The sequence below is a fragment of the Megalopta genalis genome, chromosome 3 (genome assembly GCF_051020955.1).
Source record: "Megalopta genalis isolate 19385.01 chromosome 3, iyMegGena1_principal, whole genome shotgun sequence".
Taxonomy (NCBI): domain Eukaryota; kingdom Metazoa; phylum Arthropoda; class Insecta; order Hymenoptera; family Halictidae; genus Megalopta; species Megalopta genalis.
Window position 1 is genome coordinate 23286245 of NC_135015.1, and position 19164 is coordinate 23305408.

Genomic DNA, 19164 nt, shown 5'->3' on the forward strand with positions numbered 1-19164 from the left:
TAATACGACGAGTGGCTGAGATATTTCGCATCCGATAAACAAGAGACGGCACACAGCCATTATTTCGTGCGGTTATTATCTTTGCATTGAAAAGAAAGTTTTATTCCTTTCGTAGAATCGATTGTTATTATTTTTCTTGCATCGTCCGCGTCGGCCGTTTTTCTCTTTGCCTCGCAAACAATGGCCACCGGATGAGCATTACAGTCCTTTTATTATTCTTCCTTTCCTCCGCAAATCGACCGGTAGTTACAGTCTTCTCTCTCTATTTCTTTCTTTCTTCATCTCTCTCTCTCTCTCTCTCTTTCTATCTCGGTCTCTCTCGGTCTCTCCGGCGAAGGAAACGAGCTGGCGATCTGAATTTTCATGAAAGGCCTCGAGCACCTGTTTCATTCGCGTAATCTCTTCGCGGAAACACACGTGAATGTTTCATTTAAAATTAACCCACTGTTCCTTTGGCTAATTACACCGAGCCACCACTGAATGAGATATAATTGAATGAAGACACAGCTGATGTTCCCTTTTTTTCTCCTCGATTCAGAAAACTCGCCGGATTCTCTCTCTCTCTCTCTCTCTCTCTCTCTCTCTCTCTCTCTCTCGCTGTCACTCGACCCGAAACTGTCTTCTCCAAACCGTTTGTTATCTGTTATCGGTGTAGATTCGCCGAGTGCGCGAGAACAAAGAGTTGCCAAAAGATTCGTTTAATTCGACGGATCAGGAATCACTGTACCATTATGTTTCATCATTATTTATTTATTGATTAACACTTTGATTTTGCTCGGAACAGAAAAGATTCGTATCGTTGCATCGATAAGTAGGTTTTCTCTCTGAAAAGAGGACGGCGTTATTTAACAACATCAAGAATTTTCACCGATTTCTCTCTCACGTTATTAATTAATACAGCGACATCCGAGAACGCGGACCGAAATAGTATTTCTAAATTTCGAAACGATCCGCAAACCATATTAGGAAGTTACGCAGTAAAACATAGTTAGAGTTAATTTAAACACGTACAATCAGCCCGGCGAACTCGAGACTCTCGAGTAATTAGACTCGATTAATTATAACACTGTAGATTTCATTACCGTAGAACTCGACTGCATTCGTTTGTTCTCCGAAAGAAATAAAAGCGGGAGAAACGGAAAGAGAAGAAGAGGGAGAAATAAAATAGAGCGAAAGAGAGAGAGAGAGAGAGAGAGAGAGAGAGAGAGAGAGACGAAGGCCACATTATATTATAACTAGACTGAGAATTTTTAAGCAAAATAAAGATCGTCTCGATTAATCGCACGATAAACGAGCTACGCAGACATTTAATTTTGCTCTTTAGCATTTTAATCGGCCAAAAACGATGTTCTGAAATTCTTTAAATATATTTGTAATATTTTATGTCCGGTCTCCACGGTTTCGTCATAATTGCATTTCATCCACAGTCTAATTATAACACGCTTAATATTCTACGGTCGTTTGAAATAATTTGAATTTTTATGCATTTACGACGAGCACGCGTAGATCGAATGGGAAACGCGACAAGTGCTTGAAGAGTTAAAAAGAAAAAATTGGATTACGCTCAGCCGACAAAAATGATCGGAAAAGAAATGGATCTATATTTAGGTCCTGCGTGTTACACAGCGAATAGAGGCAATTTTAATTCAGCATAAAAATCCGCAGTCTGGTAATAAGCTGGGTCAGTCGAATGGAACGCGGGAGCAGAAACGACGCGCAGCGAAGAACAAATGAACGTTTTGCAAGAAAGGTTGTTCCGCGACGTCGCGAGCTACTCGAGTTACACTGCAGCTGTTTGCGACATCGCGATCGTAATTGTTATCAACTCTTAATGGGCCGCGTGGGCTAGTTTCCACAGGGAAATTGAAATTCTGACTGCTCCTCTTTCCGCATCTCGCTTCTCCCGTCTCTCTCTCTCTTTCTCTCTCTCTCTCTCTCTCTCTCTCTCGCTCGCTCGCTCTCTCTCTCCCCCGAGCTCTATCTCCTCTATTTCTCTGTTCAGTTGTTATTAAATCACGAACGAAAGGAATACACGCACGAGAAAAGCCGGCGTGTGTACCAACGCGCTCCGAGAATCTAGGTTATTCCGTGACGGGCAACTTTAATGCACTCGTTGCTCGTTTATTTACAAGGATTTTCGGCGTTACACGCCGCTCGGCCGCGGGAACACCGTGTGTCTCGCTTTTTCCGAACGACCCGGCCGCCGGACCGGATACTCGAAATTCATATGAAACTTCCGAATGCAAATTCGAAAGTTAATTAAAAGTTCGGCCGAAGCTGACGCGCCGGTCCCGGTCCCGGTCCAGTCGAAATTAAAACTCAAAACTTCGCGCTTCTAAGATCGAACGTCGAAAACTTTCGCTTTAAATTCACGGTCTGATTAAAGCGGGAAATCGACGTATGTATGTATATATAGACGTGTGCGCGCGCGCGCGTGTGTGTACGTGTACAGCGAATTGAAATTCGTGTTCGTATTGAAATTCGAAATGAAACGCGTGTTCCAATTAGAAGCGAAAGTCGGGACGTACACCGAGGAGATCTCTACATTCTCGGTGTAATTAAAATTGAAACTCCAAGGATCGCGCGAGCTCCGATTAGAGGAATCGGGGACTTGCTTCGAATTGAAGTCTCAATTCGAGTTCGACGCGGAGTTCGCACTTAAATTTAAATCTATGTCGCGTATCTATGATTCGCGTTCGAATATAAATTTGAATTCGAATCAAGATACAAATTGAAGATAGGAGTACAAGTATACAGATTCTATTCGTAATTAAAATTCGAAAGAAAATATATTTGAATTCGAATTAAGATACAAATTGAAATTGAGGATTCGACTAGAAATTGAAATTGAACTGCAACTACTCCGACAGATTCCGATAAAAGTTGCGTCTCGAAATCAAATTGAAATTCAAGCGTCGGATCGATCGTTGAAATGAAAATTAGCCGGCGCAATTCAGACGGCACTTGACCGGTGGGATCCGAGTACAATTTCGCGTTGCATAAACGTAATCCCGGCTAATGTTGTTAAAGCGTCGCAACGTTTCCGATTCCTAAGGAAATCAATACCGAATACGGGCGAAAGAGAGTAGTAGCCCCATTCAACGGAGAGACCCGGCTATGCTGCTACTATATGTACTTTGCGCAACAAAACGTCTTCGAAGACGTCGTGTATTTCTAACTCACGGATTTCGATGCCATTTGTTGCGTATCGACAATGGAATGTGTCGCTGCAGTAAATATCGATGGTGGAATATATCGTTATAGTAAATATTAATAGTAGAATATATTGTTATATTAAATATCGCTGTATTAAATATTGTTATATTAAATATCGTGCTATTAAATATTGCTGTATTAAATATTAATAGTGGAATATATTGTTATATTAAATATCGTTCTATTAAATATTGCTGTATTAAATATTGTTATATGAAATATTAATAGTGGAATATATTGTTGCATTAAACATCGTTCTATTAAATATCGCTGTATTAAATATTGTTATATGAAATATTAATAGTGGAATATATTGTTGCATTAAACATCGTTCTATTAAATATCGTTGTATTAAATATCGTTACATTAAATATCGCTATTTCGAATGTCGTTATATTAAATACAAATACTTGAAGTATCGCCACATCAAATATAAATACTCGAAATATCGTCACATTAAACATCGATGATTCGAAATATCGATACCGTATCGTTATCGCTAATTAGCCAGTGTCGTTTTTAAAGCCGCGACGATACGCCGGTGCCGGCCGTGCGCTTTTACCTGTTATTGCGGGACCGTGTTATTCGCGCACTCCGACATTACTTTGTGTTCGAATTACACCGCGAATTGTCCCGCGAGATTGTTTGAATCGCATGAATTTAGCTTCCTGCAGGCAACGCTCGCCTATTATTGCGCAATCGACGATGATTTCATTCGTCCATTTCAGTCCCTTCATCCGTTGTTGTCGAGCTTAATTTATATAATCGTTCGTTATTTTTCATTCTTTCCTCTCCCCCCTAACTCTCTCTCTCTCTCTCCCTTCTTCTCCCTCTCTCTTGTGTACAGAGATTAACCCGCCCCCCGATTCAGCATCTCTCCGCCGCCCACGTGTATCGCATTCTGTTCGTTTTCTCTGTCGAGGCACCGTTCAACCATTATTTCCATCGTTCGGGTCTAAACGCACCGCTCGAATCCGGTTGATTTTCAATCGCGCGAGCCGCGGATAATACCGGCATTGGTCCCGATCAATTTTTCGTTTAACCTGCCGCCAGATTTTCCCACAATTTTTTTTCCCCCTCGTTCTCCCCTTTGTTGTTTCCCCCATTCCGCGTTGTCCGATTTGTTTTCATGCGTACGCATTTTTCACGAGCTTACCGGGCATACATTCGTACCGATTCGTATCGGCTCGACTTTCGATAAGGATAACATACTCGCGACGACAATTAAAAGAATTCGTTTTCGCTTCGGCCGGGTCGAACGCTGGAGTTCGGCGATAAGTAGTCCGATTGTACCTCGAATGATTATAAATTAATTATCGCGAATGGTTATAAATTAGCTGATACGAACGATTACAAATTAGTTACTCTAAATAATTGTAATCTCGAGTTATCGTAAATTATTTATAATATCGAGTTATTCGTCGAAACGAATCGAACATCGTACAAATCTTCGAGATCGAGGTAGCAGCAAGTCTATAAAAACACGCCTGAATATTTCAACCTGCTGCAAACACTGTTTCTCGTTGTTATTAAAAGTGTAACGAGTGGCATCGGACATTTATTGGACAGCATGGTCGAAGGGCTCGGGGTTCGTCGTAGAACAATTCGCCGATTAAACTCGTCTCTTTTACTCCGCGGTTATAGTCCGGAGAGTATGAATTCGTGATGTAAGGAATATCGATTGGCGATGAAATTAATATTTTCTAATAGCTTTCGCTTAGCCCACGCAGCAAGTTTCCACGGCGGCGGTAGTTCGATCTGAAAATATCGGCGAAAGGTTCGTTTTATAAATAATAAACGGCAAACCCCGTGCGGCTACTTAAGGGTTGCAGGGGGCGAGATGTTATATTTAGCGTCCAGACGTCAGGATTTTCTTCTGGCACCCTCGGGACTCGGACCGTTTCGAGGATATCATAGACTTCCGCAGTCGCGAGATTAAGCGCCAAAAAGATTTTCTCCCCCCCCCCTCTTTCTCAAAATGTGATAAATTTAACAGCAAAATTGATCTGTCGATAGTTTCGGTTTAAAGCGAATCAATTGTTATTTATATTTAATATCAGAGACGCGAATAAAATGTCGAATAAATTCTTCGAATAATAATAATAATAATAGCTCGTAATAACTGTATAAAAAGAATCATTCGCAACGTAAGCGAATATTACAATAGATTAAATTTTTATTAGACAAATTGCACCTTCTGACAGAAGGTATTTAGAATTATTTTTCTAATAATTATTATTACAGCGATCATGGTAATTATTGTTACTGCAATCGTTATCGTAATTATTATTAAAATTATTACCGCAAGCCACACCTCTCGAAGATTATTTCTATTACGTGTTCTCGATGAAACAATGTTCGCAATATTGCGGATGAACACCGATCCATCATTAATTGTCAGTGATAAATGTTTCCGCCGAGTTGGCGACGTAGATCCTATGCATCAACGTCTCGAAAATGATAATAGTGATTACACTAGCCTGCAGATGATTTTGCGGGTTTATTGCAAACGCGAATATACCCGCTGTGTCTGGCACGGCTAATATTCCAAAATTGCGTTCCCAATCGATCGAATAAAAGCCGTTCGACGAAAACACGTGCGAAAACGGGTTCGACGAATCTGCGCGATAAAATGAGATCGCGAAAGAATTTAATCGCTAGAAAAATCCGCGCGGTCCTCCTCGTCGCGCATAATTATTTGATTGGCCTCGAAAGGGGTCCGTGAATCGAGTTATAATCCTGATCGCGCGGTGCCCGCGTCCAGCGTGCACAGCCCCGCGATTTTTCAACACCGAAACGATTCGTTGAACCGTAATGACAATATAATTGTCCCGCGCACGGTCCGCTCGAAATTGCGTTTATACTTCGTTACTCGATGAAAATCACGCCGCGGGCAAGCCAGGCGATAATTATTCACTTCTTCGCGGGTCGGATGGCCGGACATCCGATTATTAATCGATCGTGCAACATTTACGTTCCCGAAAGCAGGCCCGAAATAGAACGAAACTTTCATCTATTCCCGCTGAGCCTGCGTTAAATTAATGAAAATTAACGCTCGGGCAAACACGTAAAGAGCATCGAATTACATTTCCAGCCGGGGCGCGGCGGCCATCTGAAATTCTGTAACGTTCCGACAGAATAAAATTTAATCATCGATCGTAAAACTGATGTTTAAAGAAAAACAAGAAAATAACCATATTTGTGTACGATTTTGTTAATATCTAGTTTCTTTTTTAAACGAATTTAATTCGCGTATTAAAATCGATTATAATGTATTCATAATATTCGAAATTTAAGGGATAATCTTTAAATTTCTTTTCACCCCGTCGGTATTTATTTCATTTTTAATAAAATCTTTTACAAAAATTAATTAACGTAATTTCTTATAAACATGTAAAATACATTAATTTTAAGTAATTAATGTAACTTGTTATGCTTGTTACACCACTACGAAATCATTCGTGACGTTGTTCGATGCCGCGTTCAATCGGCGAGTTGAAAAAAAATGAAATTTCCCGGAAAAATTAGCAATAAAACGCGGCGAGAAAAACACTCCGCGCCAGACTTTCCGGCTGAATTATTCAGCCGTGCGTTATCGCGCGAAACAATTTTAGAACGAAATCGGCGAAATCTTGCAACGTTTCATGAATAAAATAAAATCGACCGGAATGTTTAGCGAGCGAAACAAAACGGTGAACATTTTCCGCGCGTTTTGCCGATGAAGTTATTCTACGCAGCGTGTTTCGCAGAGAAGACACAAAGAAGCGGCCACGTGAGTGCTTGCGATAAAAAATCATGTTGCGTTTAACGGTTTAAACGGCTCGCCGGGAGCCGGTGGCGTTGATTTAGACCGGCGATCGGCTCGATATTTTCCGGCGTTTTCGGGCCGGTTTTTTTTCGAAATTACGAGGGAAATCCACGGTCTCGCGCGGTACGTGCTCGTCAAACTGCCTTATAAAGTGAAAGTAACTGGACTCCGCAGCCGAATATCGATCGGCCCGTGCATTTTAGCCGGATATACATACTCGCCGGTACATATGTACACCGTTGATAAGCATTCTTTTTTTAATTTTCCAGTCGCTCTTTTATTCGACAACCTCGCGCCATAAACTCGCACCCGGACAAAATAAACTAACTAACCGTATCTGCAACATTCGATGGTACCAATTACCGTGCCATTAGTTTATCTTCAAGCATAATTCGCTCTATGCGGCAAATTCTCCCCGATTGTCCCTCGGCTTGTAACCAAAAAATGGACAATTTGGGGAGAGGATCGATCGGTTTGAAAAAGTTGCCAAGAGGTAATCGGTAAAGGGAAAATAAAGGCGGCGGCGAACGGGTCGGCCGGGTCGCCTAAATCCTGCCAGACCTCGTGACCCTGTTACCCCTTTATCCGAATGCGCAATACGGGGCAAGCTTGATGCGAAGATCGCCGCGCCGCGGCCGGCGTTTGATAGAACGCGGTCGGAACTCGTGCCGGACGATACGCGTCCGAAAAACCCGGTCAACGTTTTGCGTTTTGCCAATGTGGAAAAGGAGAAAAAATACTGCAGGCCGCCGGTGCTCCGACCCGTACGGGGCCAACCGGATTATGAATATTCAAAATGGCCTCCGGCGGTCGAACCTTAGACCATATCTATGCTATTAGGCGAGGCGTTGTGCAGTGCGTCTGCAGGGAATCCGAGAATCCGGCGAAGCAAACATAACGGGCCACGTGTGACGTCATACACGGGAAAAAGATATACGAAGAATAATAGAAGTTCAAAAGGTAGACAAGCCGTAGAAAGACGTCTCACAAAAATCCGGAAAATGAATTCCACTAGTCTCGGTAACTGGTCCAAAATTTTGCTAAGTGGATCAGTTACGGAGACTAGTAGAATTCATTTTCCCGACAGTTCCCCAAAATTTCGAAAATCCATCCTACTAGTCTCCGTAACTAGTCCCCCTCGGTTGACAGCAAAATTTTGGACCAGTTACCGAGACTAGTGGAATTCATTTTCCGGATTTTTGGGATATGTCTGGAAATCAATTCCACTAGTCTCGGTAACTGGTCCACTTGTGTCGATAGCAAAATTTTGGAAGAAATCGCAAAGAAATATTTCTTCGTTAAAAAAAGAATAGGATACCGAGTAATTAAGCCGACCGAATGAAAATTTCTAAACAAAAGGTATCCCGTGGATTCTCCGTAAGGGATTTCTCTGTTTCTCTGACCGGATTCGGCGGTAGCAAGTGCCGTTTAATCGATCGCGTTGACAGAATCGGGATTCCGCGAACACAAACCCGGGCAAAGAAATAAATAAAGAGAGCTTCGCAATTTTCAGCTGTAATGATCGTTAAAGATGAGATCTGTGTGCGTGGGACCGCGTGCACGTACACAACAGCGACCCAGCGAATCGAGTGAACAGCGATAACTTATCTTCTCCGTATGCTTATGACAGATGTGATTACCTTCCATGCTGACACATATCAAAAGTAATTGCCTTTTTCCAACCGGTGAAATATCGAAAGTTATATTGACCGGTTCGAACCGGCGCGCCGCGCCGGGAAAAAGAGAGGAAAATAACCGGCAACCGTTTGCACGGTGCACCATTGATTATGCACCTCGTGCTCCTTACAATTCAAATTCAAAGCTTCCATTCGCCCACTTGCGATACACGAACCTTTGAATTTTTAAACCTACCGCAGCCTCGATTTTTACGATTTCGTTGTGTTTCAATATTTCACCGTTTAAATACTAACCATTTCAATCGTTTAATACTTTCAAGCGTTTAAATACTTAAATGTCCGAGTCACTGGAATTTCTGAGTAATTCAATGTCGAATCGTTCGAATTCCCGAATCTTAAAATATTTAAATGTTTCGTTCATCGAGTCTTTGAATTTTTAAACGTGCGAATATCAAAGCTTTCGAATCGCAGCGGTGCTTCGAACATCGAATTGTTTAGACGCTTGATATTTTCTATAAGTTTCGGTAGCGGCCGATTTCAGAGCACGAATGCTCTCGCGTTCGTATTTTCGAAGTCTTTTGAAGTCGTCGAATTGAATTTTTGCTGCAGCACTATTCAAAATTGCCTTTAGCATCTACTAGGAACGAAAGAGAAAAGCAACTGTGTCTCGGCGCTTGCATGATGTTCCATCGATTATGCAGCCCGCGCTGCTGCAAGAAATATAATGCATCGACGAGTGAATGCACTCACCGAAATGCAACTTCACTCGTTCCCCGGTGCATTCGGTGCGGCGAGAGCCGATGTTTCCCATGCAGCAACAAAATCATTAGAATATATTCATCTCTCGATGGCTGTTTTTGCTCTGCGATCTTCCCTCTCTCTCTCTCTCTCTCTCTCTCTCTCTCTCTCTCTCTCTCTCTCTCTCTCTCCCTCTCTCTTTCATTTATCCGCTTTGAACATTTTCGAGCGCTCGTTCTTTGCGTTGAACAAAATTAACCAATTTCATTAATTCTGGATGGCAGAGTAGTACTGCAAGGTTTCCGACAGAATGAATTCAACTGCATTTATATGAATCAGTTTTCGAGCTGAATCGAATCCGAAGTATGCACGTGTCGTTGCATTAGCATTCAAAAACTTCATTCTGTTTAATTGCACACTGAAATTTCATTTCCTGATTACCGCTTTGCGAGCTGTTCGAGGACGGAATAAAATTATTCTTCTCGTACCCGGTAATGCTACATTTATTAAATATATATTTCCAAATAGAGTGGGTGCACCGGTTGCGGTCGCATTAAGGATTTGCATGAATTTCCACGAGAGGTATACGCGAAATTCCACTGTTCACAAAAAAATTATGACACGGAAATATTTTTGATAAAATTTGACCAACTTTGACCGACGATAATTCTGCGAAAAATTATCGCAGGACGGTGATTCTTTTCTAAAATTAAAGCTTGAAATCTCTACTTTAAGACATTGTTCCTGGATTTTAACTTTTGATACAGCCTCGCCACTGTGACCCTTTGAATGCGAGGCCACGTTTGTCATCTTGCCAAGGTTACTTCAAAGTGCTGTAACTTTGCGAAAAATAATTGCAGCCAAGTTTCATTTTTTTTTAAATCGAAGAGGTGGGATCGAACTTCATTCGGCTGCAAACGGCATCTCCGGAAAAAAATGTACAAGGAACGTACCCTTCGTGAAACTTGGCAGTGTTCGATCTGACAAACGTGGCCTCGCATTCAAAGGGTCACAGTGGCGAGGCTGTATCGAAAGTTAAAATCCAGGAACAGTGTCTTAAAGCAGAGGTTTCGAGCTTTAATTAAAAAAAAGAATCACTAGCCTACGATGATTTTTCGCGGAGTTATCGTCGATCGAAGTTGGCCAATTTTGATCCAACATTTTTCTATGCTGTAACTTTTTCGAGCAGTATACCTGCATCATACGTGCACAGCTTATAGATCTTGGCCACACGTGACGTCACGCAGATGCTATATCTTCGCTGCAGCGAGATTATCCGAAGCCGCCACGCATGATCTAAGGGTCGAACGGGGCGCGTCAGAACATGGAAGCAGCCTGCGAGGCTTTTCCCAGCAGTCTCGAAAGCGTCTGCGGCAGGCTCGGCCCGGGCACGAGCAGTGCCGGTGAATGAAAAAGGCGGAAAAAACCGTGACAGGGAGCCGAAAGTGGCGACGGGAGACGGAAAAGAGCGTAGCGAGACAAAAAGACGTTCCCTTTCTGTGTAGACAAGATGGCGCGAGCAAGAGCCGGCTCCCTGTTAAATAAGCTGACACTCAAAAAGTGGCCGGCTGACAGTCCGAAGGGAGTCGCGCGGAATCACCAGTCCCTTCGGGCGCTTTCTAATAACTTTAGACCATGGCTTTCGCCGAAATTCACGGTTCATCGGAGACCAACGGGCGACGGTCACCCTAGCATCCGAATCTCCAGTTCCGAGTTCTAGAGTTCCAAGGTTCAGAGTTTCTAGGTTCAGGGTTCCTAAATTCAGAGTTTCTAGATTCAGAGTTCCTAGATTCAGAGTTCCTAGGTTCAGAATTCCTAGCTTCAGAGTTCCTAGGTTCAGAGTTCCTAGCTTCAGAATTCCTAGCTTCAGAATTCCTAGGTTCAGAGTTCCTAGATTCAGAGTTCCTAGGTTCAGAGTTTCAGAGTTCGTAGTCTCAGAGTTCCAACTTTCAGAATTCGCAAAATCTCGCGACCAGTCCAGTGATTTTCGAAGACGAAGCAGTTCGGTGACGTATTGTGCGAAGCATACATTTTCTAGCATCGCACGTTGCCGGTCCCAAACCACTCTTTATAGCCCTGGTGAGTTCGCTACCTGGCAAAGCAAAGTGGTGGATGGATTCAGGCGCTGGGCAAAGGGAAAAGCATATGTGTGCTGGGACAAGAATGTGTCGGCAGACAGAGAATCGTATATGAGGAGAGAGAGAGAGAGAGAGAGAGAGAGAGAGAGAAATAAACAGGAGAGCAAAAAGGCGGGCGTCAAAGTACGGGAAAATGGTATGCCGGTTAGGGGAAGCTGCTGATAGATCATCTGTTTCACCTGTGTCGATACCAGGTCATTGTACCGCTTCCTAGAATTTCTTGTCTTTTTTCTGGAGTCGAAGAGGTAACGTATACTTGCATCGATGAGGAGGACAGATCTGTATTATATTTGTATTTTTTTATTTGAAATTCCAGATAGTTAATTCTATTATTATAATTATGCTATATCATTGATTATACACTTAATTATATAATATATATATATATATATTTATCAATCTTTAATAAATTCAATTTTTGATCATGTGGTCGACAGAAGATGGATAAGCTTTTGTAAGCAACATATTTTTGTCGGATCAACAGAAGTACTTGAAAAACTGTGCGCAAGAGTTCAGGAAACAGTCCGTGGACGTGGATCCGTGTCCGTGTGAGAGAGACTCGGTCCGTCGAGAGAAACCGGTTTCCACTAAGCGACCATCGAAAAGAAAATTTCAATGACGGTTATTACGCGTCTATTCAGCCGTTTTCCAGGGAAGTCCTGTTTGTTCGATTAATTAGAAATTCCACGGGACCGTGGACGAGGCGTACGACAAGATTCATCGATCGGCAATTTGCCGGTGCTTTATCAGCCGGTCGCGATTGCTGTCGGAAACGGTCGCGTCGCCGATTACACGGTTTAATGCCGGAGAAAAGTTGCACGTTTGTTTCGCGACGATTCCATGAATCTCCGCGCGACGATACGTGAATTAATTGAGAAATGTAGGCTGCTCCGTGTATCCTCTGCTTTCGGGCACGATTTACTTTGTAACTGTCGAATAAGACGTATGAAATTTTCTTTTACTTAAAAGAACGGACAAAACGAAAGAACGAAAAAAATTCATACGTCTCATTCGATAAGTATAAGGTTGATTACACCGGAAAACGAAGCGCTAAGGCATAGCAATTGGTCACTCCGCGGTAACCGGCTCCGCTACCCTATTCGGAGTATAACCAGTAATTAGCATTCTTACCTTGGTTGCTCTTTAATGTTACCTGTGGATAATGCGCGCGATCTCGGACTCGGCGAACCACTCTTTTGAGAAACACATTGTACGCGCGACCAGTGCTGCCTTGAAGATTCTTCGATTTACATTGGTTATAATTAGACTGCGAATTTGTATGCAAAATAAGAACTGTTTGTACTAATTACAAGATACACGAGCCGCGTGGACTTTAATTTCTTTGCTTAATAATCCTAATAGGTATTTTTAAACTCTTCAAATGTTCTCACAGTTTTGCGTTTCGTCTTCCGATTTGCATAATGAATGCGCGAAATCCGCAGCCTACTTTTTACCAATATGTGCGACCGTTGCTTTGTTTCAACTTTAAGTTCACTTAATTTATAAGTTTTTATAAATATAGTTTCTTTTTTTACATTTGTGTATAAATACACAGCTTGTATGAAGCGTAAACAAGCGAATTAAATCGGTGAATAAATTAAATTACATTAAATTAAATTGAATTGAATCAAATTCAATTTAATTAAATTCTTCGATAAAGAAAAGTTTTTGAATTGGCTCGCCAATATTTCGGCAACGCCAGCTTCAAAAATTCATTGAACGTTGTCTCTTGTAATTAGCATTTTTCTACTCACGCCTTTCCCGCAGACATCGCCTCGATCGTTCTCGCGAGAAAATGTGGACGTCCATACCTGCGAGCAAACAAAATTTGTATAAGTCAAGTTTCAAATTCTTTGGAATAAATGTTTGTTTGATCACGATAAATCGTAATCGAGATGAATTTTAATTTTATAATATTCAATAAATTATTATGTCCGAATCAACGAAGCATCTCTCCGGAAATCAATCCTACTAGTCTCAGTAATTGGTCCAAAATTTTGCTATCGACCTAAGTGGACCAGTTACTGAGACTAGTGGGATTCATTTTCCGGATTTTTGGGACTCTCAAGGCATCTAATAACTTTATGTGCATAACTTCTACAGAGCCTCCAAAACAGTGTGAACACACAAGGCGTCACAAATAAAAACAATATTACTATTACATTAAATTAGGAAAGCATCGGGATCGATGCCTCCCATCTTCCAGGAAAGGTCGACAATGAAATATAAATGCGAAAAGTCGCAATTTATAGAATGCCGGTCAATTAAAAGTTTCTGGTCGCGATGGAGAATTCCACGAACACGGGGTATTTGGGGCTTCCTGGAGAGTGGAGGGTCGAGAATAATATCGATATTTTGTATTGTCTTGTCTCGAGAAACCGCGACCGATATCAAGGCTCTAAATTAAAAGCATTTTCGATACGAGATTTAAGAGTCTCTAAAAGCTTTGTTGATTTTCTTACGGATTACGAGTGGTCGGTCTCCTTAAATATCAAAATACCATAAAATAAAAGATGATAATAACTCATATATCGATATTTCTATTGATATTTCCTATTCGTATACAATATTTGTATCGTCTTATATCGCGGAAGCCGTTGGGGAGTGAAAAATCCGACGAAATAATATCGAAGAAATCGGAAGAGGAAGCGGAGGTCGGGACGACGATTATTAACAACTCATTAATATTTATTCGGATTTTCATGGATTTCAACGAACGAAGAATGTCCGTTCGGTTTACTAATGACTCGCTCTGTCTACAGACTTCCTGGGAACGGAGGAGGAAACGTCGATAATCGACTTCTGTCGAACAGCAAAGCAATTTTTAACAAGTCTCTCTCTCTCTCTCTCTCTCTCTCTCTCGCTCTCCGCGACCCCTTCTCACCCGATTCGCAGTCGGGAATAACTTTTCTTCTTGCTTTGTTTCGATACCAATTAAAAAAGAAAGGCTCTCCCTTTCGGGACGGATCGGGAGAGTTCGAACGACTCTCTCGTCCTACGACGCGGATAAAAAGTCTTGCGAACGCGCGGCAGCATTTTTTTTAACGAAGCAAAATTTATTGTTCGCCGTTCAATTGGATCGGAAGAGCCGGTCGTCTTCTCTCGCACGGTCGAGAACCGTTCGATCGATGCAGAAATCACGAGCCTCGCTAGGCGATCCATTAATAATAAATCGAGCGAGAGAACATATATTTATACGATCGCGGATTTTCATGGACTAATTTCGAAGGCCTCCGATCGAACGGGATCGCGTCTATTTTGTTTTGGCCTCTCTGCACGGCTCGTCTCGGCGTGCCCGGTAAAAGGGAAGTCGTGTTAAGCTCCGTTCAAATTTTAACAACGCTGAATATTCGATGATTCCGCTTGCTGTAAATCTATTAACTGCGCCCCGATCGATGAAAAACTGACATATTCGTGTTCGTTTCGCCGGAGAATGAAATTTTCCGGTGCTTCTATTTCCGTGTGATTCCATTTCATTTGATTTATTTATTGTAAACGGTATCGGGCTCCAATACATACGTACGCTGCAGACGCAATTCAAACATAATACGTGAAACCTTGTGTGTGTTCAGACGAGTCGTGTTATATTATATATTATATTATATATATATTTTTCAGATACTTCGTACACATTAGTCTCTCTGTTGTTTCTAGCACAACAACCATTTATTTCGATGAATTTGTCGAACATTGACTGATTAGGTGACGATTTAAACCAGGTCAGAATCATTAAATTTGTTTCGACGATTTTCTGTACTTAAGAATGCAAAAGAAATGTTCGACAGTTTTCGAGGGAAGCTGCAGAGATCGTTTAATCGACGATCGGCGTGCTTGCATAAATGATAACCGATGTTCCCCCGAACAAACAAGATCGTAGTTTCCCCCATTCGCTGAAAAATTCACGTGCGCTGAATTTCTGCGGCAACCTAATATCGTCGGAACGAATCACCGTCGGTGACGATGACGGTGGTGCAAAAAAAGCGAAGGAAAAACAGGCTGTCCTTCGAGACACGCAATCCCGGAATAATGAAAATTTTATAACTCCGTCGATGCAGCCCCCAAAACACCCCACGCCGACAATTTGCGGAGCAAACACGAAAAAGAAACGCGGAGAAAGGATATTTCGTTTATTATCCGGTCGCGGATGTTTGTTCAGTGTTCTATTCCATAGAATATAGGATTTAAATCGAAATTGATTTCCGTTTGTTCCTTAAAAAATCGACCTACATTCACACCAGCATCTGTCCCGAAATCAATCCTACTAGTCTCAGTAACTGGTCCAAAATTTTGCTATGGACCGAAGAGGACCAGTTACTGAGACTAGTAGAATTCATTTTCGGGACTTTTGGGATATGTTCAGAAATCAATCCCACTAGTCTCAGTAATTGGTCCACTTAGGTCAATAGCAAAATTTTGGGCCAGTTACTGAGACTAGTAGAATTCATTTTCCGGATTTTTTGGATCTCTTCAGAAATCAATCCCACTAGTCTCAGTAACTGGTCCCCCTAGGTCAACAGCAAAATTTTGGACCAGTTACTGAGACTAGTGGAATTGATTTTCCGGATTTTTGGGAGTCAGAAGAGATCAATAACTTGATATCTATAACTTCCACAGAGCCGAGAAAAAATTGCATTTTCGCACAAAAAAAAGAACTATTACTTCGAATAACCTCAGATATCCGTCATTTGCTGCAAGCACCACCCTGTAGATACTCTATGATAAAGCGTGTTGTTTGCACACTTTACGAACACAATAAAACTATTCAATGTGTTCTCGAACTTTATATTACACGACTATAGAATATAAAAACTTTCCGAAACGTCAATAAAGTTTCGCGATTCATCGTGTTCCGTGCATAAAAGCCACGGTCTACGATTCGGCCGAAGGTACACACACGGACAAACGCTATTGTACTCGCCGACTCCGACTTATTAATTTTGATATTCTTTTCTATTTCTGCCGCATCTAACTCCGGAGTGCTGTATGCGTCACGCGTACACGTAATTGGATGGATATACCAGTGACTGGCGAATCTATTCGAACGTTAGATTCATTCCCACGTTTACATTGTTGCAATGGAAGCCTTTTTACAATTCATACTCGCCATTGTTTCCCTCGAATTTGTAATCGGGGTGAGGCACGTAAATGGGAACGCGTAAATATCGTCGCTGTTGTATTTATGGAAATGATATGTGTATTGTGTTTGTTCGAAGGAATTTACTTTTATAAATAAAATACTGTATTTCTTCGAAAGAACGGACTTTTGAAAATAACATATTTTACTCGTTGTGAAAAATGTAAAAATGTAAAAAGAAGAAAACATAATATTTCAAGCACTATTTTATTTGAAGAACACCGAGGACATTTGTGCCGCCATTCGGAATATTTTATTTGCTTCATTTATGATCGAATAAAATGTCGCGAATAGAATATTTTTCTTCTACTGGATCGTAGCGTAAAGAATAATTATTTTAGCGATTTAAAATGAAGTAGAAATTGCTTAAAAAATGTCTTCATCTGCCAGAACTGTTAAAAAACAACAACCGCGAAACAGGAGAATGAAATTGAAATAAAATGAAAGAACTGTCAGTGCTCGATGAATTCGACCCGATTAACGCAGCCATAATTTTTATAGAGGCTATAAAACCGAGGCGAGTCGACCATTTTTCGCAATAGTCGCAGCGTTCGATAAAGTTCGCTTTTGCGAATGGAATCGAGCGGAACAACTGCGATTTTTATAAGCAGAGAGAACGAGAGAAAGAGATCTGTTATAAAACAATGCGCGGACATCAAATCAACTCGGACAGTTTGAGCACGCGTCGGGACCGATCGCTGACCGATTGGATAAAAAGAATGGCCGAGTTCATAACTGTGAACCTTTCGGAAGATCGATAATCAGTTCCTGCGGGGGCGGACTTAACAAAAACCACTCGATTCGAACGACAACCTTTGATTCTGCGTGGCTAGGCTACCGATTTGTCGGTAAATTGACATTTTGCGGGAGTTAAAAAACAATTTAATTTACTTACACTTCTTCTTCTTCTTCTTATTATTATTATTACTATTGTTACCGTTGTGTTAAATTTTGGTAGAAAAATGAAAAGGCCACCCGACTCGTTGGCGCTAAACAAAAAATAAATGAACGAACGAATAATGAAAAGATCAAAATGACTGTTTTACAGTTGATCGCCGATACGGACCGGGAAATCGAAGCGCAAATTGCTATAATCTTGGTGTGATTAGCTGCTAGCCCTTGTATGCCACGCTGGCTGGCATCTAATAAAACCTTGTCTGCTGTGAAATCGCGTTATCCCGGGCCGAAACGGGTCCAAACCGGCCCATTTTGTTGGCGGAGCTGTCCGAAAGCTGTATTCGTTCCCAGCAATATTAATAAACGCGGCGATAGCTTCTCTCCTTCTCTCTCTCTCTCTCTCTCTTTCTCACACACACACATACTGTAGGTACTGGCTCGACCCCGTTATAGTTTCATTGTTTCCGCGGCTAAAAATGATAGTGACAAGCAGTGGGACATTAAGCAAGTATAGACTCTTAAATTATTGCAAGAACGTCGATGGAACATGGGAAGCCTCCTCAGTCAGCTTACGAGTACGTAATACTATAAAATCGTTAGGCTAACACTTTAACTGTCGCGTCGCGTCGCGTCGTATTACGGTTGGACATTCTTCGAATACAATTTTATTCGTTTAATATTTCGCGTGAATTCTTCGAATGAAATTCTACTTGAGAAATATTTTAGACGAATTCATGGAATAAAGCTTTGCTCGACTAATATTTTGAACAGACTCTTCGAGTAAAGTTTTATCGAGTAAATAATTAAAGTTATTTCGAATAAATTCTTCGATCGATCGAATAAAATAGAAATAAAAATCAATAAAATTTTAATCGAGAAAAATGATTTCGAATAATTTCTTGAAATCAATTCTTAAATTAGAATTAAATTAGAATAAATTAGAATTAAATTTGAATCGTACATTTCGAATAAATTCTCCGAATATTTCGAATAAAATTATTTCAACCGATGTTTCATCGAATGCAGAGATAAATGACTAATTTCAAACGAAGCATACGTAACACAGTTAAGAGAAATAGCATCGCGAATACGTGCTTGTATTTCTTAGCAGAGATATTTTTTACGATGCCATTGTTATCGTCATAAATTGTATAATAAAATCCGTTTAACAGTAACACGGCAGAATCTCGACCGGTTAAAATAAAATTGTCCCGTTTCTTGCCGCAATTAGGCTATCTCTGACGCGGGTACGCGCTCTAACAGAGTTGCTGTGTTTTATAAGAGCTCCCAGCGGTCGTTATCGCGATCTTTGTCACGTGACGCGAAATCCGTACGATTGCTAACGCAGTCGGGAAAACACGCGCGCCGTGACACGAATTTTTCATTTACATTTATGATGTTTTGCTCGGCCGTTCGTCGAAATATTATTGTTCGGTAGAGTACGGGCGCGGCGATGCAAGCAACAGCTGTCGCCTGGATTACAATAGAAATTGCTTTTTTGATTGAAACGATCCTAGAAAATGGGCGGAATCGTTCGAGATTCTTCGCCGAGGAAAAAAAAATGGAAATACAGAGCCGTTCGAAGAAACGACATCC

At 41.3% G+C, this 19164-nt stretch overlaps 1 protein-coding gene across 2 annotated transcripts in view; it reads right to left on the bottom strand.

Moving 5' to 3' along the window:
- The window catches only part of LOC117222189 (uncharacterized), a 300049-nt gene that overhangs the window by 253789 nt on the left and 27096 nt on the right, over nucleotides 1-19164 (bottom strand). The window contains exon 2 of one of the 2 annotated variants that reach the window (XM_033473759.2): nucleotides 13292-13348. The exons of the other annotated variant lie outside the window; for it this stretch is intronic. Within the exon in view, the coding sequence (XP_033329650.2) occupies nucleotides 13292-13348 (57 nt within the window). The remainder of the gene's footprint in view (nucleotides 1-13291; nucleotides 13349-19164) is intronic. 2 annotated transcript variants of the gene reach the window in all.